This window comes from Portunus trituberculatus, chromosome 50 (genome assembly GCF_017591435.1).
Source record: "Portunus trituberculatus isolate SZX2019 chromosome 50, ASM1759143v1, whole genome shotgun sequence".
Lineage (NCBI taxonomy): Eukaryota > Metazoa > Arthropoda > Malacostraca > Decapoda > Portunidae > Portunus > Portunus trituberculatus.
The window spans coordinates 978,410-1,005,000 of NC_059304.1; the positions used below are offsets into that span (position 1 = coordinate 978,410).

General features: G+C 43.8%; 2 protein-coding genes and 1 non-coding gene across 3 annotated transcripts; 1 reads left to right on the forward strand and 2 right to left on the reverse strand.

The window, feature by feature from the left end:
• On the reverse strand, positions 1–1,955 carry LOC123500173 (pro-resilin-like). The gene is made up of 3 exons (XM_045248887.1): positions 1,934–1,955; positions 1,113–1,238; positions 1–806 (listed from the first exon to the last, which is right to left on the reverse strand). The coding sequence occupies exons 1-3, from the start codon at positions 1,943–1,945 to the stop codon at positions 474–476; spliced, it is 471 nt and encodes a 156-aa protein (XP_045104822.1). The 5' UTR covers positions 1,946–1,955; the 3' UTR covers positions 1–473.
• Positions 1,956–6,531: 4,576 nt separating this feature from the next.
• Positions 6,532–9,376, reverse strand: LOC123500174 (adhesive plaque matrix protein-like). The gene is made up of 3 exons (XM_045248888.1): positions 9,251–9,376; positions 7,213–7,359; positions 6,532–7,001 (listed from the first exon to the last, which is right to left on the reverse strand). The coding sequence occupies exons 1-3, from the start codon at positions 9,260–9,262 to the stop codon at positions 6,690–6,692; spliced, it is 471 nt and encodes a 156-aa protein (XP_045104823.1). The 5' UTR covers positions 9,263–9,376; the 3' UTR covers positions 6,532–6,689.
• A 13,840-nt stretch (positions 9,377–23,216) lies between these two features.
• Positions 23,217–23,289, forward strand: Trnar-ccu. The gene has a single exon. It is a non-coding gene; the product is annotated as a tRNA-Arg (tRNA).
• The last annotated feature ends 3,302 nt before the right edge of the window (positions 23,290–26,591 follow it).

A 26,591-nucleotide genomic window follows, 5' to 3' on the forward strand; every position in this document is an offset into this window, starting at 1 on the left:
TGACTTTCAAACTTTATTGCAATCCATCATGACGTATGGCACCTGAGAGGACCCAGTACTCTCATATGTCGCCTGGACCAGCCAGGGGCAACTAGCTACGTGCGGGGGGCGAGGGAGCGGCGGTGCTAGAAAGTGCAGAAAGGGGCTGAGGTGAGGAGAGGGAACAACACGAGGAGACAATATGCTGGAGATCATGGGAGGGTTAATTGGGAGGTAGGAGAGGAGGGGAAGCTGAATGGAAGCTGTAGTGGGGGAGGGGTGGGTGCGAGGTAAGCTGGGGAAGGAGAGATAGGAGAGGAACAGGGAATGGGGAATGGGGGCGGGGAGCGGTGGGTGCGGAACGTGCTGATCTAGGACGAGTATCAGAGGTCGGTGGAGAGCTTGGGCAGGTTGTAGTGGGGAGGTTTGCTGAAGATATCAGTGAGCGCGGTTGGGACGGTGGTGTTGAGGTGTGGTAACTATCCTGAGGACACTTAGGCAGGATAGGCGGGAGGTGGCGGCGGCGGGGCGGGGTAGGAAGGCTCGGGGGCGTAAACGGGCTCAGGAGCGTAGATAGGCTCTGGGGGAGGAGCAGGATAGGCTGGCGCAGGGTGGTGATCAGGGTACTGTGCCTCACCCTCGTAGGTCACTTGGGCCTCCAAACCGTCGCCGTTGTCCGCGTAGGTGACGATCTGCTTGCGGCCGTCGGGGAGGTCCACGGTGTAGCTGCCCTGAGTCTTGTAGCCATCACGACTCTCGGAGTGGCCGAAGTTAGCGCCGGAGTACCCATCGGACACGCCATAGTTGTATTTGTACTGAGGAGGCGCCTGTGTTGTGGAGAATTACCTTCAGTACACAAGAACATAATGATACAAGGGAAGCTGTGGGAAATCATCAGGCCTTCATGAGGGAGTTTCTGCGTAGAACATGCCTACCTGTGTCCATTACCATCCTTCTCATACACAAATTTGTCTAATCTTCTTTTAAAAGCTCTCTAATTAGTCAGCACTAACAACCAGGCTACTTCTTACATCCATGCACCACTCTATTTGAAAATCAATCTAAAATCAGAATATACTAAGACGAATTAATGCTAAGTATTAAAAGGTGAACATTTCAGTGCTTATACTCACATCAGGGTATTCCTCTACTGGAGCGTGGTAGCTTGGGGCAGGGGGGCCATACTGGGGCTCGTGGTAGATTGGTATTTGGTCAGCCACGGAGGCTACGACCACGGTGGCGAAGATGACGAGAGCGACCTGCAACGACACACGCCACAACCACTTAGTACACACACACACACACACACACTAATGCCCAACGCAATGGTTGAGCAAGACAAGACAAGTAATGAGTCAACAAACGAGAACCCTTGGTTTTTTACACAACCTGGAGGGAAGAGTAATGAGGCAATGGTGAGTAAACTGAGCCCGCGGCAGAAAGGAGAGGGCGAGACAATAGTGAGGCAGGACTCGGAAAGGTAATAGGCGAGGCAATAGATCTAATATAAGGAAAGGTACGCCTACATTAAAAGGTTGGGGCAAAAGTAATATGCACTGATAATGATATATATATATATATATATATATATATATATATATATATATATATATATATATATATATATATATATATATATATATATATATATATATATATATACATATATGTTAAGAGGGAAAAGAGAAAGAAAAGAGAGAAAACTAGATGGTAAGACTTAGTGGGGAAGTAACAAAGACGGACAACTCCCCTCCAAGAAACACAGAGGTGATGTAATCGAACAAGAAGAGAGAAGAAAGGAAGAAAGGAAATAAAAAAGGGGATGAAAGAAGGAAGGAAAAAGGAAGAACAAATGAGTAATACAGGAGCAGCATAGTTGAGGCAACACTTCACAGACAGGTGAGACAGACAGGTAGGCAGGTAGGCTAGCAGACAGGTGAGGAATGAGGCTCACCTTGAGAGACATGGTGAACACTGGTGTCTTGGACAAAGCAGACAACCGTATTTATAGAGAGAGACAAGCCACTGATGGTACCACTTTCTACTGCTCATCTTTTCCCTCCAAACTTTCCCCCCACCGCCGCACGCAGCTCTCCCCCTCCAGCCGGCCAGCCACCAGCCTCATACGCTCCTGCACCCGCCGCGCTATGAGGGACAAGTTATCGCATCCCTTGTCTCCTATCCACACTCGTTCGTTCGTCTCCTCTCCGTAATTCATAAGATGTACCGAAAATAAAAGTGTAAGGGAAAAACTTGACTTCATATGCCTACTATGTCTTATTATCAGTAGTGGGAAAATAACAAACATTTATGTGTCTTTATTTATGTGTCATATGTGCCACTCAAAATGAAAATATTCGTATGCTATTGTAGGAGCTCCGTTTTCTTGTGTGTGTGTGTGTGTGTGTGTGTGTGTGTGTGTGTGTGTGTGTGTGTGTGTAATTAACCACGGTCACCTCCTGGTCACCCAGCCAGTCTACTCCATTACGGAGCGAGCTCAGAGCTCATAGACCGATCTTCGGGTAGGACTGAGACCACAACACACTCCACACACCGGGAAAGCGAGGCCACAACCCCTCGAGTTACATCCCGTACCTATTTACTGCTAGGTGAACAGGGGCCACACATTAAGAGGCTTGCCCATTTGCCTCGCCGCCCCGGGACTCGAACCCGGCCCTCTCGATTGTGACTCCAGCGTGCTAACTACTACACTACGCGGTGTGTTTGTGTGCGCGCGCGCATGTGTGTGTCTGTGTGTGTGTGTGTGTGTGTTTGTTTGTTTGTTTGTTTGTTTGGTACTGCCACGTGTAGGCCTGACAACCTCATACAGTTCCCCTCATTTTCTTATGTTCCTATGTTCGTTTCATATGTGTAAATTTCTATGACAGTTTAACTGAAGAAAAAAGTTATGCCGTTGACTAAAAACTTTAAAGTGAGACAGAAGTTTAGGAATCGATGAAGTGCATAGGAGCTCAGGTTCAGAGACAAGCATGACAGAGCAAGGAAGTGCTAAAGGCAAAAATTTCAAAGTCAGAGTTATTACCTGAGGGTTGTAAGCGATGTGACCGTAATAAACATCAACCGCCAGGCCTTACTTACCTTACCGCTGTGCCATATCCTCCAGGACGTGAGCAACCATGGACTTCCACTCTCTTCTATCCCACGTGGCTCTGATGAACTGTCCACTCGTCAAGTTTCCTCGTGCCAGTTTGACCAATCCGTCTGTGTATTTCATTCTCGGTCTTCCCTTTCCTCTGGTTCCCTCCACCATTCCCGTGACTATCATATTTTCCAAACCCTCTCTCCTCATCACATGCCCAAAGAAATTTTACATAGGGCTACCTATGTAAAATTAACTAGATATAAAAGGAAACTCTTTAACAAATCCTGTAAGAGCGACGTTGAACAGAGACGCTTAATTAAACTTATCGACAGAGATCATATGAATTCATGGATAGTGATGATTAGTAGATATTGTGGTTCTCCTGCAATTTCCCTTATGTCCTATGCTCTTAAGAATGGTATGTTGGACAGCAGAGGAGCTACAAAGGAAGAAACACGAAACAGTAGTTGATTGTTGATGGTTTCCCTTACATTCTATACTTTTAGGAGTGATGCATTGGGTGACGGAGGCAGAAAGACAGGAACATAGAGCAGTAATTGGTTGCTGGTGGTTTCCCTTACATTCTATGTTCTGAGGGGTGATGTGCTTAGCAATGAAGGAGCCAGAGAGACAGAAACACGGGCAGTAGTTGGTTGATGCTGAATGCGGAATGGCCGCGGGAGAGTGCAAGGGAATGAAGCGTTCTGAGGCAACATGGTGAGGTGTATGAGGGAATAAGACTTGCTGCGGACCGTGTAAGTGTCACGATGATGGATGCGTGACCAGGGCGGCACGGCAGGGTCACAACGGCAGCATGAGTGTGTGGAGGTGGCGGGTGGGCTGATGGGTGGATGTGGTAGTGGAGTGAGGTGGTGTGAGAAATACCTCGTGTCCACAATAGCTCTCAAGCTTCAGTATTTTTTCCTGTGATATTTTTTTCCGCTTCTAGAACAGATCAGTGGAGGTTTATATAATATCAACGTACAAGTATAAGTGTCATACTCCACACAATTCTAGATCTAAGCATTGTACGCGAAAATTGTGTAAGAATAAACACAACACTAGCACACAAGAAAAGAGAAAAGAAAGAAAAATATCACAAGAAAAGTTTATATATTTCAACTTCAAAATACAAAAATCTACTACTGGATTCTTTGTGTGTGTGTGTGTGTGTGTGTGTGTGTGTGTGTGTGTGTGTGTGTGTGTGTGTGTGTGTGTGTGTGTGTTTGCAGATTACACACTTTTATGAATCTTAATAATTTTCTTATATTCATTGCAAATTCCTCTTCCTCCTGCTCCTCCTCCTCCTCCTCCTCCTCCTCCTCCTCCTCCTCCTCCTCCTCCTCCTCGTCACTTCCCTCATCAGAGCGACTTTCTTCCTTTCCCGGCCATATGTCACACGTGTGAGCGGCAGCTGGGTGGGCGTGCATGCGGTCACCCACACCCACCGCCCACCACCAGCACACACCCACACAGATGCACCTCTTCTCTCCCCATCATCTCTCCCTTTCCCGAACCTTCACCCAATGCTACCTCTTTTCCGTTTTCTGTTTCATTAGTTCCCATTTTCTCTTACATTCTAATTCCTTTCATTTCACGTTATCTTTTGTAACTTTTCGCTTTTCTTCTTTTCTTTCTTCTTTTCTTCCGCACTTCTGTCCATTTTTCTCTGTACGTAGTTCCCTATTATTTTTCTCTCTCTCACGTCTTTGTCTGACTCTTTCTCCCTCCCTCCCTCCCCCTCCCTCACACGTCCACACCCCCTACTCTTCTCTTCTCTTCTCTCTCTCTCTCTCTCTCTCTCTCTCTCTCTCTCTCTCTCTCTCTCTCTCTCTCTCTCTCTCTCTCTCTCTCCACAAGCCAAACACTAAGTAATTTCCATTCTTTCCGCAGACAGATGTTATATGAAGTGGTTATTACATTTTCTCCTTGTCCGTGTGTGTGTGTGTGATTATGGTCGTACTGGTCACTTAGCCAGCCGTTCCCCTACTGAAAGAGCTTAGTTCGCACTGACCGATCATCGGGTAGGACTAAGACTACACCACACACAACACACCAGGACAGCGAAGCCACAACACCTCAGGTTACATCCCATACCTACTTGCTGCTAGGTGAACAGGGGATACACATTAATTGATTTAAGAGGCTCGCCCATTTGTCTCGCTGCTCCCGGGACTCGATCCGGCACTTCTTAGTTGTGAGCCGAGTGTGCTAACCACTATAACCACTATGCGGTGTGTGTGTGTGTGTGTGTGTGTGTGTGTGTGTGTGTGTGTGTGTGTGAGGTGACACTACAAATAGTAGTAGCAGTAGTATTAGTAGTATGCTCCTACTATAGTAGTAGTAGTAGTAGTAGTAGCAGTAGTTGTAGTAGTAGTAGTAATATTAGTAGTAGTAGCAGTAGTAGTAGCGGTAGTAGTAGTAGTAGTAGTAGTAGTAGTAGTAGTAGTAGTAGTAGTAGTAGTAGTAGTAGTAGTAGTAGAAGAAGTAGTAGTAGCAGCAGTAGTAGTTGCAGTTGTAGTAGCAGTAGTAGTAGTACTATTAGTACTTGTTAGTAGTAGTAGTAGCAATAGCAGTAATAGCAGTGGCGGTGGCGGCAGGGGTGGCAGGGGTGGTGGTGGTAATAGGAACACATTTTACATTCTTCGACTGAAAAGAAAAAGTTTATTTCTTTTTGTTCTTCTACTTCTTTTCTTCGTCTTCTTCTTCTTCTTCTTCTTCTTTTTGTACTTATATTCGTTTTTGTATTCTTCGTATTCTGCAGAAAGTCGCAGAGTTGGAGCAGCGAATGATAGAAGCAAGGAGAAACACACACACACACACACACACACACACACACACACACACACACACACACACACACACACACCGCGTAGTGTAGTGGTTAGCACACTCGGCTCACACCCGAGAGGGTCCGGGTTCGAGTCTCTGGAAGGGGCAAGGTAAATAGGCAAGCCTCTTAATGTGTAGCCCCTGTTCACCTAGCAGTATATAGGTACGGAATGTAACTCGAGGGGTTGTGGCCTCGCTTTCCAGTGTGAGGAGTGTGTGTTGTGGTCTCAGTCCTATCCGAAGATCGGTCTATGAGCTTTGAGCTCGCTCCGTAATGGGGAAGACTGGCTGGGTGACCAACAGGCGACCGTGGTGAATTACACACACACACACACACACACACACACACACACACACACAAAGGGAGAGAGAGAGCAAGAGCGGCAGAAAAGTCACCATGAGTCACAGCGGCGGGGAGGAAGGAAAGCCGCGGCGTGAGAGGCAACAGTCACTGCTGGGAAAGAAGGTAGAAAGTGGCTGTAAAGGTTTTCCTGCCATACTGCAAACTAATAATTATCCCGAACTGAAAAAAAATACGATACCTCAACATTTACATGACATTGTAATAAATAGTGACGATGAGGAATGGTAAGTTATTTGGGTCCTGAAAATTATGGTTCTCGCTTTCAGTTTATTTCTCCATGACTTTGGCACAACAAATACAAAACAAAATTAGTCAGGAGCCCGCGGAATCCTGGAGTGGTGGCGGGCGGGTGCCGGGCGGAGAACCTTATAGAGGAATGCTGGGGAAAGGTGGGTGGGTGTTGCAGCGGCATTAGGAACGGTAGGAGGGAGGGGCGCCGTATGCAGGGGCTGGCTGGTACACAGGGGCGGGCTTGTACTTGGGCTCAGGCTTGTACTTGGGTTCTGGTTTGTACTCAGGGTACTTGGCCTCTCCCTCGTAGGTCACTTGGGCCTCCAGACCATCGCCATTGTCTACGTAGGTGACGATCTGCTTGCGGCCGTCGGGGAGGTTCACGGTGTAGCTGCCCTCGGTCTTGTAGCCATCGCGGCTCTCGGAGTGGCCGAAGTTAGCGCCAGAGTAGTCGTCTGATACTCCATAGTTGTATGTGTACTTGGGAGGAGCCTGTGTAAATGTTTGGTATGGGTAAGACAGCCGTAGACAGACGCCAAACAGACAAAAAAGGCCAGTGACCTCCACAACCACAGTGAAGAAAAAGAAAGAAGAAGAAAAAAAACTACTATGCTGGATGAATTTTGAGGACACAGAGGCAGGACAAGAGAGGGACACAAATGACACTCCAGTGTTACATCACATGCTTTCATCAAGCACTCACCGTGGGGTACTCAGGGGCCTTGCCGTAGGAGGCTGGTGGGGAGTACTTCGGTGGAGGGGGTGGAGGAGGGGCGTATGGGTCGGGGGCGTGGTAGGAGGGACGGCGGTCTGCCAGGGCACAAGCCGCCACGCACGCCAGAACAATAACCTGTACAAGAGAACAATTGTGACAGACTGAGGCGACGCAGACAAGTTAGCCTGGAAGGACCTTGAAAGAGACTCCATGGTGACAAAGAGAAGATGTAAAGGAGAGAAAGTCAAGTCTCTGACAGACGCAAGAGGAAAACACAGGGAGCAGAGATGAATGAGGACTGGGAAGGAGTGTAATTTAAGCCGGGAATATGGACTGGAGGGAAAAATGTGTGAGATCTGAGAAATAACTGAGTCGGGTACATAAAAACAGAATAATGAGCCGCACACATGACTGGGAAGGGGCGTAATAAGAACAGCGGGGTGGAGTTGTGAGCGTGGTAGGTTTCAGAGGGAAACAGGAAAGTGAGAACGTAAGTGGAAGGCTTGAGGGATACGAGAGGTGGAAAGAGGAGCAAAAGAGGCGTAAAGGGGGAACGTATCTGATGAAGGTACGAGTATACATAGGTGTTAGGAAATAAAGGCACAGATTTCCATCAACTAAGGGAAGACAGAATGAAAGGTCATCAATTCTGAAGAATATTGAACAGGAGATAAAATTGGTTGGATGGAAACAAACATAAACAAGAGAAATATTGTGCTAGATTCTAAACGTCGCCACAAAGAAGCTATACACCTAAAGTTAACAACTATTCAGTTTGGAAAGAACATGGCATAGAAAGAAATGTACATTCAAGCAAAAGAGGAAAAGAAAAGTCTACAAAAAAATCAGTCACACGCATAAAGACCAATGACAGTTCCGTTACAAATTACGTGACAGCCTCTTGAAATAATGCAGTGCAAAGGACGATAGAAAGAAAATAATGCATAGCTGTTGAAATGCTTCACCTGTGAAAAGGAACGAAAGACAAAAGATAACGATTAACTTTCTTATATGAAGAACTAATGAGGGAGAAAAAAGTTAGTAGGAAGAAAAATTGTACTAAAGAGGCGCCGATGTATAAAGCAAGATATTCATTTGATAGGATAAAGCTTAACGCAATAAACACAAGAATATCATATGCTGATACGGAAAGATGCAAGAATGTCATGAATCGTGGGAGGATGAAGATGTGGCAGAATGAAAATCCTTTGAGCTGATCATGAGTAGAAGATATAGAAAATGAATAGAGGATTAAAAGGAATGTAAGATGATTAACAAAGACACGTGAGGAGACAACAAGAAAGTTAGAAGTATAAGGTGAAGTGCATGAATATAAGATTGTACATGTGATTAATTCATGAGGCATAAAAAAAGGGGAGAAATGAAAAAAAAAAAAACGAAGGGGAAAAAATGAGATGAATACATACATGAATACATAAAAAAAAAAAAAAAAGGAAAGAAAACGGAGTAAGGCTAAATAGCGGAGCAGGAGAAGTCAAGTAGGAGCAAAGGGATCAGTAATAAAGGAAGCAAAGGAGAAAGAAAAAATAAGGAAAGAAAATAAGGAAGATGGGAAGAAAGATTAAGTAAATAAGCTAGTAAGGACGGAAAGAAAGAAATCGAAAGACAGAAAAGCAATAAGTAGATGGGAAAGAAGGAGAGGAGAAAAATAGGAAAGATGAGAGGGAAAATGACAAGGGTTAGTAGGGAAGGAAAGAAAGAAGTTAAAAGATAGAAAAGCAATAAGTAAATAGGATGAAAGGAAAGAGTAAAAACTAAGGAAGATCAAAATTAAGATGGTGAGTGAGTAAATCAGGAAGGAAGGAAGGAAGGAAGGAAGGAAGGAAGGAAGAGAGTCGAAATGTAGAAAAGCAATAAGTAAGTAGGAAGGAAGGAAAACAAAAAGAATAGGGAAGAGGAGAAACTAGATGGTAAGAGAATAAGTTAGTAAGAAAAGAAAGAAGGGAATGGAAAGATAGGAAAACAGTGAGTGAGTGAGTGAGTGAGTGAGTGAGTGAGTGACTACCTTGAGAGACATGTCGGGGTTGCTCAGCTCGAGGAAGGAGTGCCGTGGTGAGGGTGCCCGCTGCTTATATAGTGAACTTGTCTCCTGTACCTTCACTTTCCGTCCGTCGTCATCCCCTCCCCGACTGCCAAGGTCACCGCTGAGAGAGAGAGAGAGAGAGAGAGAGAGAGAGAGAGAGAGAGAGAGAGAGAATGGAATTCAAGGAAGGAGGAAACAAACGGACAGATAAAAACACTCAAATGCATACATACATACATACACATAGAAAAAAGACAAACAAACAAAATAAAAATATACATAAACACACACACACACACACACACACACACACACACACACACACACACACACGAGGTTAGCAACAGGGGAGAGAGGAGGAGGAGGAGGAGGAGGGATGAGGAAACCCTTGCAACAAGAAAGAGAGGATGAGGTGGGAGGGGAAGACGATGTAGAAGAGGAGGAGGGAGAAGGGAGGGAAAGGAAGGGGAAGAGGCGGCGTTTCTCTCCAAGTGCCTCCCAGCCTCCTTCATCACGGTGCCTCCCCTCTCTCTCTCTCTCTCTCTCTCTCTCACCCTCGCGGCCAGGTAACGCCTCTCTGGCCCCTAATTACAGTGGCAGGCGTGCCCAGGTGAGGTTCCCGTGAGAGAAACGCTTTGTCTGCCTGTCTTCATCCTATTCTTTTCTCCCCACAATGTTTTTAATAGAATTTTTAACTTGTCAGACTTTTTGACTAACGATCTACGGTGGCCTAGTTACTTCTATCTACTGTTTTGTTCATTCTTTTCTTCCTTTTTTTTTCAACATTTTTGTTGAGTCTCTCCACGTCTTATTGTTTCTACTTCATAATAATTTATCTTTAACTTGTCAGGATTTTTGTTGTTATTGTTTTATCATTTATTGTATTTTTTTCAATATGTGTCTGGCTGTTGCTCATACTATTGTTTCAGCATCACGTTATTCTTATCTCTAACTTGTCAGTATCTTAATTAAAGACATTTTGCTGCTTGACCATATTTTTTGTTTAGTTATTTATTATTCTACTTATTCTTTTATTTTGAAATGGTGCCATCGCTTCTCTATATACCTGCTTTTTTTCTTTTTCTTTTTTTTCACTTTACGGAGCCTCATGTCTCAATTCGTGATTTGTTTTCCTCCTTTTCTAAAACTCTATGTAGTGTTTTCTTTCTCCATGCTGTTTTTTATCCTGCTGTTCTAGGTTCACGATGCTTTACTGTCACAATTCCAAAGTCGTCGGTTTTTCATTCATAAGACTCTGTGACCTGATTATGGTTCACATTTTTGGTTCCGCCTCTTATGTCTTGATATCACAGTTTTATTGTCAAAATTTTGAACTCATCAGTTTCTTTTCTTTTCTTTTTTTTCAGTGTTTTTTAGTGGACATGTTATTCTGTCCTCATTTCCATTGTTACCTGCGATATGACGTTTTTTTCTTATCACACTTTCATCCCTTTATCAATACCGTATCTCAATACCTGTCAGTACTCTCCCGTCATCCCGTCACCGTCACCATCACACCGCATGGCCCACTTACTACCGCGCCCTTGCCATCTTAACACCGTCACCACCATCTACCTATCACCACACCCTTGGCATGCCGTTAGCGCCACCACACAAGGCCTACCTACCACTGCGCCCTTGGCCTCAGGTACCGCACCCAGAACCCCACACGGCACCGCGTGGGGAGTTTCCTAACTGCTGGTGCTGAAATCGGCGTGAGGGGATGCCGGGAGTGGGGAGAGGAGATCGTTTTTGCATGAGGTGGCCTGGAATGGATAGACAACAGACATAACTGAGTGAGGGAGGTTGCTTTGGATTCATGCTGCAGTTTTCTTTAAGAGGCTAGACAAAATCACGCATGCATCAGAGAGAGGCACAACACATACGTCAGTTTAGAGGCAAAAGTACAGAGAGGAGAGACTGAGCTGGTTTAGGCAAGTCCAGAAGAAGGACGAGGAGATTGCAGGGAGAAGGATGCTGGAGAAGAAGAGGAAGACGTAAGAGGAGGAGGAGGAGGAGGAGGAAGAGGAGGAGGAGGAGGAGGAGGAGGAGGAGGAGGAGGAGGAGGAGGAAGTGGAGGAGGAAGAGAGTGACGAATATAGACTGTTTTTCTTACAGATTCATCGCCACCATTACCCAGTTGTGGTGGTGGTGGTGGTGGTAGTTTTGTTAGAGATATTACAACGGATCTCGCGGGCCGCTATCACGCTACGTTGGGTTGAAAGTGTGTGTGTGTGTGTGTGTGTGTGTGTGTGTGTGTGTGTGTGTGTGTGTGTGTGTGTGTGTGTGTGTGTGTGTGTGTGTGTGTGTGTGTGTGTGTGTGTGTGTGTGTGTGTGTGTGTGTACAAAAACTTTTGCCGCATCTTCTTATTTCCTTTACATTCACTGTGCGAGTCTTCCCATTTCATTACACATTTTTCGCTGCGTATTTTTGAATATTTTCCCTCCCTCACCACATGCAACACTCCCCCGTCAAAAGTGAGGCTTCCCCCCAGCGTTACTCAGGCCGCACCGTGAGAGTTACTCATCATTTACATGTTCGTTCTGTATCATTTAGCGTAGCCCGCCTTGAGAACCACGACGCGTTTCCACACTCATGAAAGTTGGTCCCTTAAACACCGGCACGCCCTCGACACGGTCACCAGGGAAGGTCACGTTAGTAAATACTCGTTCTCCAGTACTCTCTATACACCCATGACATCCACTGGTTACCGCGACACACCCCACCACTCACGCCACGCCCTCCACACCCTACATGTAAACAGGCTTTTGGATAGCTGGAACAGATTTTAGGACACTCTACTCTCTGTCACGACGATTTTCAAAGGCCACGGAGGTGATTAGTCGGGTTAATATGTTACTCGAACCATAAAAACACTTTCAAAACCCTGGGTAACTTTACAGTCGAGGTACAGCGCAGAAGTATTTCAAAAAATGATCCTTAGAAAGAAAAATGGTATGATATGAGTTTCAAGTGGAGGATGGATACATTTATGGATGATAAAGACAGAGATGATATGTCTTAAATGTATTGAAGGTATCACTTTTTAAATATAATGAAAGCAAATCTATCTGGTGTAAGTTTAGAGTATTTCAGAAAGACAGCACGGAGTTTAGTTAAAAGAAAAAAACGAGTATTGCAGACCTTCAAGTACCTCTGGTTTTATTTGGGCTCAGTAGAACCAAGTAATGATCACTCTAATAAGTAACAAGTCACACCCCCACAGGCATCCACAGGCTCAAGTGTTCAGAAGATGCCTCGTTTAGGTCAGCCTTGCAGCCTCCCTATTTTCTCTTTTTTTTTTTTTATGTTCTTGCATCCACTCCGCACATACAGCTGCAGGCACTACACCAGACGCCTCTACCTGCACTAACCCTAAATGACTGCCTTGTGATGGCTAGGCTTGCTCTCCCTCATGTCTGGCTCTCCTCGACTTTACACTAGCAGGCCCGCCATACTCCGGCCCCAACACGCAGCGCCACCGCACTCCGCTACACGCCAAACACTTGCCCTGAGGCTCAACTAGCTATGGTTTCGTTCTTTCTTTCTTTGTTTATTTGTTTATATTATTTTTCTATGTGTGTTGTAATTCATCTCTTCAATATTTTCCTTAGTTAACAAGAATATCAACTTATCTATCATATGCTTTCCTAGAGATACTTCATCAAAATCAGTTAACCTTGTTTTCTTTATCGTGCTAAAAGTTACGCAAGTTGGATGAAACAAGACTACTGTAACTAAGGTCATGTTATGACAGGATATAATGTTACATTAGATATAGAAACCAAACTTAAACGTTAACATAACATCCCTCTTTTCCTGAAATACTTATCTAGAATCGCTGATCATTTTCGAACAATTTGACATTGTAACAGTCTGCAGCGGAAGTTACTGTGGTTTTCAAAGGTTGTTCTCAAGATTGTAAGAAACTTTAACAAGTATCCTGAGTCATCAGCTGAGAAAATATTCACGAGAATCCAAGGAATCTTCTCGATGGCCTTTAAGAACAGTTTCCGTGAGAGCACCAAATGTTTCACAATACTAACGCCTGTTTTCCTTTATGGCAAGCTTGGTGACCCACACCACACCGCAGCCTCGGTGCTTCGTGCATCCTCCCTCCGTGATCTCGTTAAGTCCTCGAAAACTGTACTGTCACTAATTTATAAAAAAAGACAATGATAAATGCATATATATATATATATATATATATATATATATATATATATATATATATATATATATATATATATATATAGATAGATAGATAGATAGATAGATAGATAGATAGATAGATAGATAGATAGATAATAAATGTGTTTATAATAGGTCGGCATTATCATAAGAGACCGTCTGAACAAAGCACCAAATCACCACTCACTCAGACACGCACATCACTCACGCTCGTCTGTCTCTGGTGGCAAGGGATAGATAGCCCCGTGGGCCACCCTGCTGCCCTTCATTATACTATGTCAAAACCCCAAATAATAAATAATGAATAAATATTCATATTGATAACTTACCAAACACACACTGCGGGGAAATTAACGCATTGAACAAGTCAGACTATCAGAAAAAAATATATATATAAAACACTGATAGAATGTATTTGAAGTACACGAGGAATGCAATAATGGCGCCTGCACTAAGCGTCCCATTGCTCAAAATGAAAAAAAACAGTAAGCGTTGATTCCAAATCGGGAACTCAGACGCGTTCACATACCCTATGCTACTGAAGCTATAAAGTTATTAAATGCTTCGCCCACTCACTAGGAATAAAGCTCCATTGTGTTTTCAAGTCTGAATGATACGAAAAATGCTCGCAATTTGATATTAAAAGAGATAAAAAAAAAAAAAAAGATAAAAGCAGCGTATATGGCAAGTCAGAGAGAGAGAGAGAGAGAGAGAGAGAGAGAGAGAGAGAGAGAGAGAGAGCATTAAGGCAGCTATCATGAGGTCACGATGTCTTGCAGTCGCCGATTACCATTAGTCTGCCATTACCTCCACCCATGCATGATGTAACTCGAAGAGGAGGAGAAGGAGAAGGAGGTAGTAGTAGTAGTAGTAGTAGTAGTAGTAGTAGTAGTAGTAGTAGTAGTAGTAGTAGTAGTAGTAGTAGTAGTAGTAGTAGTAGTAGTAGTAGTAGTAGTAGTAGTAGTAGTAGTAGTAGAAGGACCACACACAAAAACACGAACAATAAGAACAATAACAAAGGATCAACGAAGAGAACCAAACAAAACAAGAAGAATAGGAACAGGAGGAAGAGGAGGAGGAGAAAAATGCAGAAAAGAGAGGAACAAGATAAACAACAGAAGCAGTAACAAAAACAACTAAAAACAAATTAGGAAAGAATAGAGAAGATAACTATAAAGAAGGAGAAGGAGGAGGAGGAGGAGGAGGAGGAGGAGGAGGAGGAAGAAATGCAGAGAGGAGGCAAGGCGGTGGGGAGAGAGGGAAATGAAGGGGAGGTAAGGGAGAGAGAGTCTTAGGTAACGGGGTCATAGGTTAGTGTATTCCCTCCCTCTCTCTCTCTCCCTCCGTCACCTGCTCCTTCTTCTTTTTCTTCTTCTCCTTCTCCTCCTCCTCCGTCAATACCTCCTCTCATCAAATAAACATAACCATTCTGTTTTATCATTATCATTATTACCAACCTATCCAGAGAGAGAGAGAGAGAGAGAGAGAGCGCAGTCGCTTGCAAGTTGCAACATGGTAACATTCGTTTTTACACCAGCAGCTCAAGGGAAGACGAGCCATGAAAGAATGCAGTTTCTTTGAGTCTGCCTGGGAATATCTGTCTTACGTCTTCTCTAACTCGTCTCCTCTTCTCTTAGTAGTCGTGGAAGTAGTGTTGCTGTTTAGTATTATCACCTATCAATGTACACCTGGCCATACCATACACCTTTAATACATCACCACAGTACTGTAAGAAAAAAAAAAGTAGTTGTAGTAATAGCAATAGAAGTGTTATAGTCTTATCGATATCATCACCGCCACCATCACTACCAGTTCTTATCTTCACTACATTGTTCTCGCTCGCGCACACGTACGTTGTCCTGCACCAAGGAACGAGGAACTGAAGACGAGAAGGTTTTGCCACATTGCTCGCACGCTGCATGTGAGGAGAACAAGGTTGTACAGAGTGTTGAGAACGCTTCCTCGTAGAACTATAAGTAAAAATGATATATAAAAAGAGTGTGTTGTTAGTTTTAGATTATTATATACACACGTCCATCCATCCATCGATACATACTTCCGTACATACATACATACAGGCGGCAAGCAGATGTTATACTAAAGAATGATTCAATATACAATACCAGTTTCTTGCTCGTTATCTGTACGGTTTATTTCGACGGTTGAGCTTGCAATGGAAAGGCAATGTTCTCTCTCTCTCTCTCTCTCTCTCTCTCTCTCTCTCACACACAGGGCGTGGCGGGCGGGAGTGAGTGAGGGGACGACCACAGTAATTGCCACATACAACAATTATCTCCCTCGTCTGCCCTCATCACTTCCCTCGCTAACAACTCCTATCTAGACTCGACCCACCTCCTTTCACACACACACACACACACACACCGCGTAGTATAGTGGTTGGCACGCTCGACTCACAATCGAGAGGGCCGGGTTCGAATCCCGGCGCGGCGAGGTAAATGGGCAAGCCTCTTAATGTGTAGCCCCTGTTCACCTAGCAGTAAATAGGTAAGGGATGTAACTCGAGGGGTTGTGGCCTCGCTTTCCCTGTGTGTGGAGTGTGTTGTGGTCTCAGTCCTACCCGAAGATCGGTCTATGAGCTCTGAGCTCGCTCCGTAATAGGGAAGACTGGCTGAGTGACCAGCAGGCGACCGTGGTGGTGAATCACACACATCACAGCCAATCACGCAGTGAGAAGGAGAGTTCGCACCTCGCAGCCGACAACCCCTAAAGCCATGTGCAATATCCGGATTCCATTTCATTCACTCTTGTTTTAATGCCTCATGCGTTTGTCTCTGCACCTGTGTGTGTGTGTGTGTGTGTGTGTGTGTGTGTCTCTCTCTCTCTCTCTCTCTCTCTCTCTCTCTCTCTCTCTCTCTCTCTCTAGTGAGTGTACATTGTCACTACCTTTCACGACCTTGTAAGTTATGAAGCCTTTTGTTTGAGAGAGAGAGAGAGAGAGAGAGAGAGAGAGAGAGAGAGAGAGAGAGAGAGAGAGAGAGAGAGAGAGAGAGAGAGAGAGAGAGAGAGAGAGAGAGAGAGAGAGAGAGAGAGAGAGAGAGCCTGCCTACATACATACATACATACATCATACCATACATACATACATACATACATCATACACACGGGCAGATAGGCAGATGTTATAGTGAAGAATTATACAATATACATCATCAGTTTTTTAATAAATTGGATTGCATATTATTTAGAATGTAGTCGTGTTTATTTGGTCTATTTCATCTCCTTGGTTTTTTTGAGACAAGTTTTTCCACGCTTTACAATCTTAAATTCGAAAGGTCAATAAATAAAACTATATTGAGCCTAGTTAAAAGAATATAGAGGAGAAAAAACCTTCACGGAAATTATTTTTTTTTAGATTAGTGGACAAATGTCGTGTAGAATTCATATACTCGTCTGTGTTTCTCTCTCTCTCTCTCTCTCTCTCTCTCTCTCTCTCTCTCTCTCTCTCTTCCTGCATAACAAAAATATGATTAACGTACAATACTGATATAGATTACGCAACATCGAACAGTTTACAAGAAAAGAGCAGGAACTTTCAATGGCACAAAATACTGATTCCTCGAAAGAGTTACACAGACCAACACTGCACACTATGATGCCAATTTTGTGAGAGAGCAGTTAAGTGTCTGGGGAGAGACAGGTGATTGAGTCTCAGTAACAGAGAGAGAGAGAGAGAGAGAGAGAGAGAGAGAGAGAGAGAGAGAGAGAGTATCATTTTTAGCCGAGTGAGGAGGACTGGTAAGTGATAGCAAACAACAGACTTAAAGTGTAGATTTGTGCATCATCTGTACGATTAAGAAAAAAAAAAGAGAAAGTGAATTGTTGAGGGATACTCTCACTCACACACACACACACACACACACACACACACACACACACACACACACACACACACACACACACACTTGAGGAAAGGGGGAAAAAAGCACAAATAATACGTACAATAAGTATGTTTTCATAAAAGAACCTTAACAAGTACTAGTAAACATGACCACATTTCCTAACCTAACCTAACCTAACCTAACCAAACCCTAAGCCAACCTAACCTAACTAAATCCTAACCCAACCTAACCCAACCCAACCTAACCTAACCTAACCTAACCAAACCTTAACCCAACCTAACTTAACCTAACCAAACCTAACCTAACCTAACCTAACCTAACCTAACCTAACCTAACCTAACCCAACCCAACCTAACCTAACCTAACCTAACCCTAACCCAACCCAACCTAACCTAACCTAACCAAACCCTAACCCAACCTAACCAACTACCACTATTTAGAAGATCAACCTTTCTTCCCCTAACCTAACCTCACCTGACCTGACCTTCACGATTCCCAGACAAGAGAACACAGAAGACAAGCCATGGCACATCAACTGACTGAACGCTCTACCACTGACATTAGACGCAGCATAACAGCATAACGCAGCATAGAACAGCATAACATGATGATAACAATAATGCTAACAACAGCAGTGAGAGTGCCGTACCATTACTATCAGACGCAAGATCTAAAGTTCCCACACCTAAGCCAATAGAAAGGTGAAAGAGGGAGAGGAGGAAGGAGGAGGGAGGAGGGAGAGTGAGGAGGGAAGAATAAGGTGCACGGGGCCTGGGGCGGTGATGGTGGTGGTGGTTATGGATGGTCCCGAGTTAGCGACCTTTGACCCTGCAGGCACTGTGTTGGTATTGTGTTGCCGAGTGTTGCGCCGCCCAGTGCTGTAGTGCATTGTTTTGATTTCCGACACCACCACTGCCACCACCACCACTGGCACCACTCTTACATCATTACCGTGAGTGTGTGTGTGTGTGTGTGTGTGTCAGTGTTACATCACCTCTATCTAATATTTACCGTTCTTTCTCCTCTGTATCTTTATCTTCCTCCTTCAGTTCCTCTCTTCCTCTTCCGTAATCGCATCCCTCCCTCCTTCCCTCCCTCCCTCCTTCTTTCCGTCCCGTTCTTTCTCTCACTCTCCTCCTCTCCCATTTTCTTCATTCCCGTTTTCTTCGGTTCCATCTTCATCGCGGCGTCCTTGCCCTCTGTCACAGCTCCTCCCTTCACTATCTTCTTATCATCGCCTTTCTCTCACTGTCCTCTTTTCCGTGTGTATTTTCTCCCGTCTTTCATTCACTCATTCGCTCTTTATTAGTCTGCGTTGCAAGTTTATCCTCAGTTTTTTTTTTTTTTTTCTGATTAATTTCCCCTTACTTGTATGTGTCATTTCTTTCTCCTTTGTTTTGTTGTCCTTTTCCGTCTCTCTCTCTCTCTCTCTCTCTCTCTCTCTCTCTCTCTCTCTCTCTCTCTCTCTCTCTTCTGCTATTTATTTATCTCCTCGTCCCTTTCATCCGAGTCTCCCATGCTGCAGCCACTTTCCTTCACACACACACACACACACACACACACACACACACACACACACACACACACACACACACACACATGAAAAAAAGAAGAAGGAAAGAAAAAATAGAAGAGAAGGGGAAGAAGAAGTAGAAGAAGAAAAAGAAGAACAGGAGAAGGAGAAGGAGGAGGAGGAGGAGGAGGAAGAGGAGGAACTGACTCACAAAGAAAGATGAAAGGAGAAAGTTAGGTTCTTTACATAAGTATATACAATAATGTGTTTAAGGTCTCCATTACTCTCCAACTCTCTCTCTCTCTCTCTCTCTCTCTCTCTCTCTCTCTCTCTCTCTCTCTCTCTCTCTCTCTCTCTCTCTCTCTACCTACCTATTTATCTATCGATTTATCTATCTATCTACCTATTTATCTATCTCTGTGGTCTTATTTTAACTTCATTCAGTGATTATATTTGTTCGTATTGATTTACTTGTTCATCCATCTATTTGCATTTTGTTTTTCTGTTTACTTATTCTTTTTATAATCTATGTTTATTTACTCATTTACATTAATTACTTGATTTTTTTTAAAGTTTTTAATTTATTTTGAACTTGTTTAGTCTTTTTTTCCCGACCGTCATATGATCATACTGTTTTGTGACACTTCTGTTTCTCTCTCCCTCTCCCTCTCTCACCCTCTCTCTCACCAGGTCAAGGCCGGATGCTCACACTTACACTTGAAGGAGAAGGAGAAGAAAGAAGAGGAGGAGGAGGAGGAGGAGGAGGAGGAGGAGGAGGAGGAGGAGGAGGAGGAGGAGGAGGAGGAGGAGGAGGAGAACGGGGGAACACAGAGGAGGGGATGAATGGGGGAGGCGGTTGAGCCACTAATGAGCAAATGATAGTGAACCAAAAAGAGAGAGAAGCGTCTTGGCCAATAGCAGGCAGTGAATGGGCGTCCGTGATTGGTCAATAACTATAATTGGCAGGTGAGGTGAACCGGCGATGCTTTTCGTCTGTTTGAAGGGCGAGGAGGAGGAGGAGAAGGAGGAGGAGGAGGAGGAGGAGGAGGAGGAGGAGAAAGAGAAGAAGGAGGAAGAGGATGAAGAGGAGGACGGTTACTGTGGGAAACTTGAGTACAGATAACACGAAGTAATATGATTTTTTTTTTTTTTTTTTTGTCTAATTGATCTTCTTCATTGTAACGATTTTTGCGAGTGGTGCAATAGTTAGGCAGGGAAGTACTCGTAGGAGGCCATGTACTCACGACTCGCGTGCTCTATTTATTATTGTTACTGTTTTTTTATATATCTATTTGTTATTTCTTTTCTTTTTAGATAGAGTATGGCTGAGGTTAAAATGAGGAGAGGGAGGAGGAGGAGGAGGAGGAGGAGGAGGAGGAGGAGGAGGAGGAGGAGGAGGAGGAGGAGGAGGAGGAGGAGGAGGAGGAGAGGAGGAGGAGGAGGAGGAGGAGGAGGAGGAGGAGGAGGAGGAGGAGGAAGGGAGGGAAGGAGGAGGAGGAGGAGGAGGAGGAGGAGGAAGAGGAGGGGAAGGAGGAGGAGGAGGAGGAGAAGGAGTTGGTGAAGGAGGAAAAGAAGGAAGAGAAATGAAAAATAGCAACCGAAAAATTTACTTATACAAAAAGAAAAAAACGTGAACGGATGAAGAAGAAGAAGAAGAAGAAGAAGAAGAAGAAGAAGAAGAAGAAGAAGAAGAAGAAGAAGAATGGATAGAAAATAGAAGGATAACTAAAAGATGTAGAAAAAAAAACATATAAGAGTAGAAAAAAAAAACAGAAAATAAAGAGGAAAAGAAGGAAACGAAAAAAAAAAAAAAATACGACGATTAATAGAAAAGACAAAAAAGAAGAATGACAAAAGAGATATACCAACAATAACAAAAACAAAAGCAAAAGTTTAGTAAAAAGAAGATGAAAAGGAGAGAAAAGGGAATAAGAGAGAGAGAGAGAGAGAGAGAGAGAGAGAGAGAGAGAGAGAGAGAGAGAGAGAGAGAGTAAAGATTGCATAATACTTTGGTAATATCGGGGTGTGAAGCAACGCGCAGCCTACACTTACCTCTTCCACAACACTCAAATTAAGGTGCCTCACTCCTATGCCTAGTTACAGTGTGCAGCCTCCACGCCAACACCTGCTGCTCTCCGCCACTCCCACCACTACTCATAAAGGCATGACACCTCCCCCAACACCAACACTCACTTGAAAGGCGCTCACTCTCATCTTTCAACATCATTCTACATTCCTCCACTACAGACTACAGTACACCGTTCATAATCTCTCGCTTCCCTCACCGTCGCCAAGTGTCACAGGTTGGCGCCACGTGGAAATCATCATCCAGTCGCTCCCATCTGTTCTACATTTTATTGCTTGTTCTTTTCAGTTTCACCAGGGACTGTCACGTGTAGGTCTTCTTGTATGTAAGAGGGGAAAACTGGCCAAGGGCAACAAAAACGATCAAACATAAAGGCCCACTAAAATGCCAGTCCCCGAACATGAGTAAAAGAAGTAGCTTCGTTATGTCCCTGCTGTCTATCTCACATCCTCCACATTGATCTCCTACTTTTCGAGCAAACTACGTAAAGCACAGAGGTGAATTATGAGGAAAAGAAAGAGGAAGGAGTGGGAGGGTGCGGTGAGTCTGGCTACTCTGGCATTCTTTGCATGGGTTGATTTTATTCCATTTGGATAAACCTCTCTAACAAAAATTTATAAAGGTGTGATTTATTTTACTTGATAATACGTAGTTGTCTCTGCGAGAAAGCTGAATATGTCCAAAGTTATCATTAATGTCCAGTAAATATCTGGCGAGTTTAACAACAGCTTGGAAAGAAATGCCTCGTCACGACGATAGCAAATGACTGAGCGGGCAGCTGGCTAGCAATTTAGTTAAGCCGGTGACTGCGGTGGTGCATGTGCTTGCTGTGGGGGTGTGTGGGGTTCTGCCTTCTGTGGATCATTCGTGTAATATGGACCCAAACTAGCATGACAAGAATAATTGAATATTAATGCCTCTTCATGTTCCAGGAAGTTATTTAGCCACTTTTGCATCTGTGGTCCTGTTATCATTTTTCTATTCTATACTTACAGAATCAGTCAATCTAGTTTGGGGAACTCGTATACGTGGTGATTGAAATATTTCCTCTTTGAGACAAGCATTACATCTCAACGTTGTCATTTACCTTGATGTAGACGGTGAATCGAGTGCGACTTTATCAGAATTTATGTCTGGGAAATCAAGAACGACAAAAGCAGCCAACGTCTGGTGTCAAAAGAAGCGCAGTGTAAAGCAACTCAGAGTCTACAAAAGGGTCCTCGAAGGCATCTTGAGGCAAAGTATCTGATCAAAGCACTGACGCCTCCTCCCCTATACCCTCCGTTACTTCATATTACATCAATGCCTTTCCAATCACACAATCATTAACATCGTTTGCAATATCTCCTCTTGTCAATGCATCCACAACAACCACTGTCACTTATTCAGCTTAGTGATTCTTTTGTCGTTATCATTCTATGCAGTTACCACCACGTTGCATATAATAGCTACATATAGCATAGAAATTGTAATTGTTACTTTGTTAACTGAAGGGCGGTTCACACGTGTCAATTTCCGACTGAAATTGCAAGTCAGTAGAGTTTCCAACTGAACGCTCTGGAACTCCCTACCTGCTTCTGTATTTCCACCTTCCTACGACTTGACTTCTTTTGAGAGGGAGGTTTCAAGACATTTGTCCCTGGCTTTTGGCTAATTCTTTCAGATCTTTTAGGAAACCTGCAGTTCCACTGGGCCCTTTTTTCTAATATTTTGTTGAACTTGGCAGATCTCCCTCTTGCGTAAAAAAAAAAAAAAAAAAATTGGTGCCTAGCTACTGGAAAAAACAGTCGCAAAACAAGACCAACATGTTGGTCTTGTTCAGTCGATTTGCGACTTTGTTTACGTTGTGACGTCACGAAGAAAGGTTTGAAAATGTGGTGTCAATGTAGAGAAGATTTTGGAGTGGGTAAGGGAAAAGAGCTCTTCTGGGACCCTAAAAGTGAATTCTGCAGCAAAAAAAAAAAAGCTCACGCAAATCGGCGTTCGATGAGATCCATGGCTGCCACTCTGATGGCTGCTTCCCTCTGTGCAGGGTGTTGTTGGTGACGATTTAATTTGATTGCAATTGTCATCGTCACCAGAGGAAGACTTCTTGTTGGGTAGTGGTTTGTTTACATTCACTTCCCTCCAGCCAGCTGATACTTCCCAGTTGCTATGTGTGAACGTGTTCCGACTAGAAGAGGTCAGTCGATACTTCTTGCGACTTGCAATTTGAGTCACATATTAACACATGTGAACCCGCCTTTATTAGATATTATTACTTTCAAATTTTTAAGCATTTCATGACTTTTTAAGTAGCCCCTGTGGCCTAATGGATAAGGCATTGGCCTCCTAAGCCAGGGATTGGGGGTTCGAGTCCCCCCAGGGGTTCAGGATATTTTTGAAAAAAAAAAAAAAAAAATCTTCCATATTCAACGTTCATTTGAAACACAGTAAAGTGTACCAAAGGACTCTGATGTATCTATTTTTCATTTATCTATCTTTTATCACTTTTCTTTGTGAGGGGAGGAGAGAAGAATGCGATGTTTTCGATCTGCTAGAAATCCCCATCATTCACCATCCTCACCGCCATGGTTAGACACAGCAACACCACCACATCTACCACCACCGACGCCGCCTCATTATCAGAGACCACACGCCCAGAAGGAAAAGGAGAAACCATTACTCCACCAGATGACTTACCTTTCTGTCTGTTTCCCGCAAAGAGGAGGAGGAGGAGGAGGAGGAGGAGGAGGAAGAGGAAAATAAACAAGAAGAAAAATGCAACAATGACAATAAAGGAAATTAATTTACAGATTTTATTCTAAAGAAAGATATAAAAATACTGCATTGTAGAGAGAGAGAGAGAGAGAGAGAGAGAGAGAGAGAGAGAAGCAAATAATTAGACATAGAGAACAACAGAAACTATGCAAAATAAGCGATACAGAAAGAAAACCGCCACCACCACCACCACCACCACATATATCCTGACACAGGCGGAAACACTTGCCGCGTCACCAGACATGAATTACTCGTAGGGATTCTTAACCTGTGGTACGCGTACCCCAAAGAGTAGGTGAGGAGAATTTTCGGGGTACGTGACAAGTTTCTCATAATAACTCGGTTTTGAATAATTGCAAATCTGTTTGTAGAAAGTGGTCTACTCATGGTGCGCTAAATGTGTCCTTCACTAGACACTCCAGGACACTAATTAACAACTTTAACAAGGAAACTCGTGGAGTTATGTCACTTGAGAGAGAGCTCTCTTTAACTACAGCGTTGTTGTCACACAATTCTGCCAACTCATAATACAGTAGTGTAGTCACCATTGTTCGTTGTCTATCGATAACGTCTTTCCTCACATGCATCGAACAGCTTGTACCAAAGTGAGACGCACTGTTCGGCCACTCACCTTTCTTGTGACTCTTTCCTCACTATCCTCACCCTCATGTACGTTGAGATCTACTTTGTGATCTTCAATATATTTGTAGTCTGATGTTTTTACCCTCGTCGTGGATTTTGCTTGAGCTATGAAGTCATGTGCCTTCATTGCAGCCATAATAACTGGTAGTGGTTTCATAACCAAGTTTGTGGTTATCAATTAAGTTTACTTCACAGTGATATACTCACATTAATTAAAAACACACAATTAAAACTTAATAAATTAAATCCCTAACAATAAACCATCCTTGACCATGCATTTGTTGTTACTCCTCCTGATGTTGCATTGTGGGTAAGGGATACTTGACCAATGCTGAAAGACTGATAGATTTATAAAGGATGAGAATCCCTGTCTTACTGGATCAGCCACAAAAATGATCTCCCACTCCAGGAACATTTCTGCCGCTGGAGATGTCACCCGCACATGATCAAAATATTTATTTCTTTATTTTGCAGGCAAACGAACGGAAAAAACGAAAAGTGCTGTTGAAGAATTCTTTACTCTCTCTCTACCTTCACTTACTTTTCGCGGAAAAAAAAACATTCTTTAATCTTATGCCTTGATGAAAAAAAAAAAAAAATAAATAAATAAATAAATAAAAATAAAACAATGGTTACCCCCTAGGGAGAATCGAACTCCCTTCTCTGGCGTAGTACGCCAGTGCCTTAACCATTAGACCACAGGGTGCAACCGATACATTATGTATCAAGACATAACCATATCATAACATTATTGATAATGGTAAACAGAAACTATAGATGTTTTTTGGTGTAATACACACAGCTTTTACTACACAAGAAGGAAGAAATGAGTAACACCAATAAGAAAACACGTACTCACCACAGCTGGGCGCAACTTTAATTTTCTCAGGAGCGACTTTAACTTAGTGACTTTGCCGCGGGATCTGGTGCGACTGCAACTTCGCGACTATTTTTGGCCCCATCAGTGTGACTTGCGACTTTGCGACTTGGCGACTACGACTTTTACTTCCCGGTGCTACTCCGCTAAATTACAAAGTAAACTTTCCCGCGATAACAAAAACACGCCTTTATAAAGCACAGAAACATATATTTCTTAACTTATTATTTCTTTTTTCAGTTAAAACACAGCCTAAACAGATCCTCCTCCTCCTCCTCCTCCTCCTCCTCCTCCTCCGTGTCTTCCTGGCCCATCTCTTCCAGCAGCGGCAATTTTCTTAAAAAAAAAAAGTTGTCTTTTCCTGTGTAAAGTTGCGACAAAGAACGTGGACTTTGTTAAGTCCGGCTTTTCAATAGTTTGCGACTTTCGACTTTGTGACTTCGAAATTCAAGGTGCGGCAGTCACAAAGTAGCAAAGTCGCAAACTCGGTGCCGCAATGCCAAGCTCTGGTACTGTCACATATAAATCACTCTTACCACACCCATCGTAACCACCGCACCATGCACGCTATCTACATTACGTTCCCCTCCATTACACTAATCACTCCTGCTTCTATTACACTAACGATTTGTTTTGCACCGCTACGTGAGTACTCTTATTCCATCACCGTTACACCACCACCTCCACCACCACCACCTTTACGTCACGCACCATCAGCGGATCACCAGAGCACCAAAACATTACATTCACCCAGTGGGTCACAGGGCGCGCGGCTAGTGAGAGGTTAACTAATCTGATTGCATTCCATCACCACAACAACGCTACAATTGTTCCGAGAGGTGCCGCCCTGCCCTGTGCCCTCCGTCTCACCTGTTTGACTTGAGAGAGAGAAAAGTGAGGGAAGGGAACGGCAAGACTCGCTCGACTCTCGCCTGGCAGCGCGTAATTACAATGTTATGGTTAGTTGGGTTAGAGGGCATCGCTTATCTCTGATTGTTATAAGGAATTCACGCAGGATTTCACTCATTCCAAGCGGTGAGGTTTGTGATTAGTGCTTATGTAATTGTACGTGTGTGTGTGTGTGTGTGTGTGTGTGTGTGTGTGTGTGTGTGTGTAATTCACCTCGGTCGTCTACTGGTCACCCAGCCAGTCTTCCCCATTACGGAGCGAGCTCAGAGCTCATAGACCGATCTTCGGGTAGGACTGAAACCACATCACACACAACACAAACCGTGAAAGCGAGGCCACAACCCCTCGAGTTACATCCCGTATCTATTTACTGCTAGGTGAATAGGGACCACACATTAAGAGGCTTGCCCATTTGCCTCGCCGCTTACCGGGACTCGAACCCGGGCCTCTCGATTGTGAGTCGAGCGTGCTAACCACTACACTA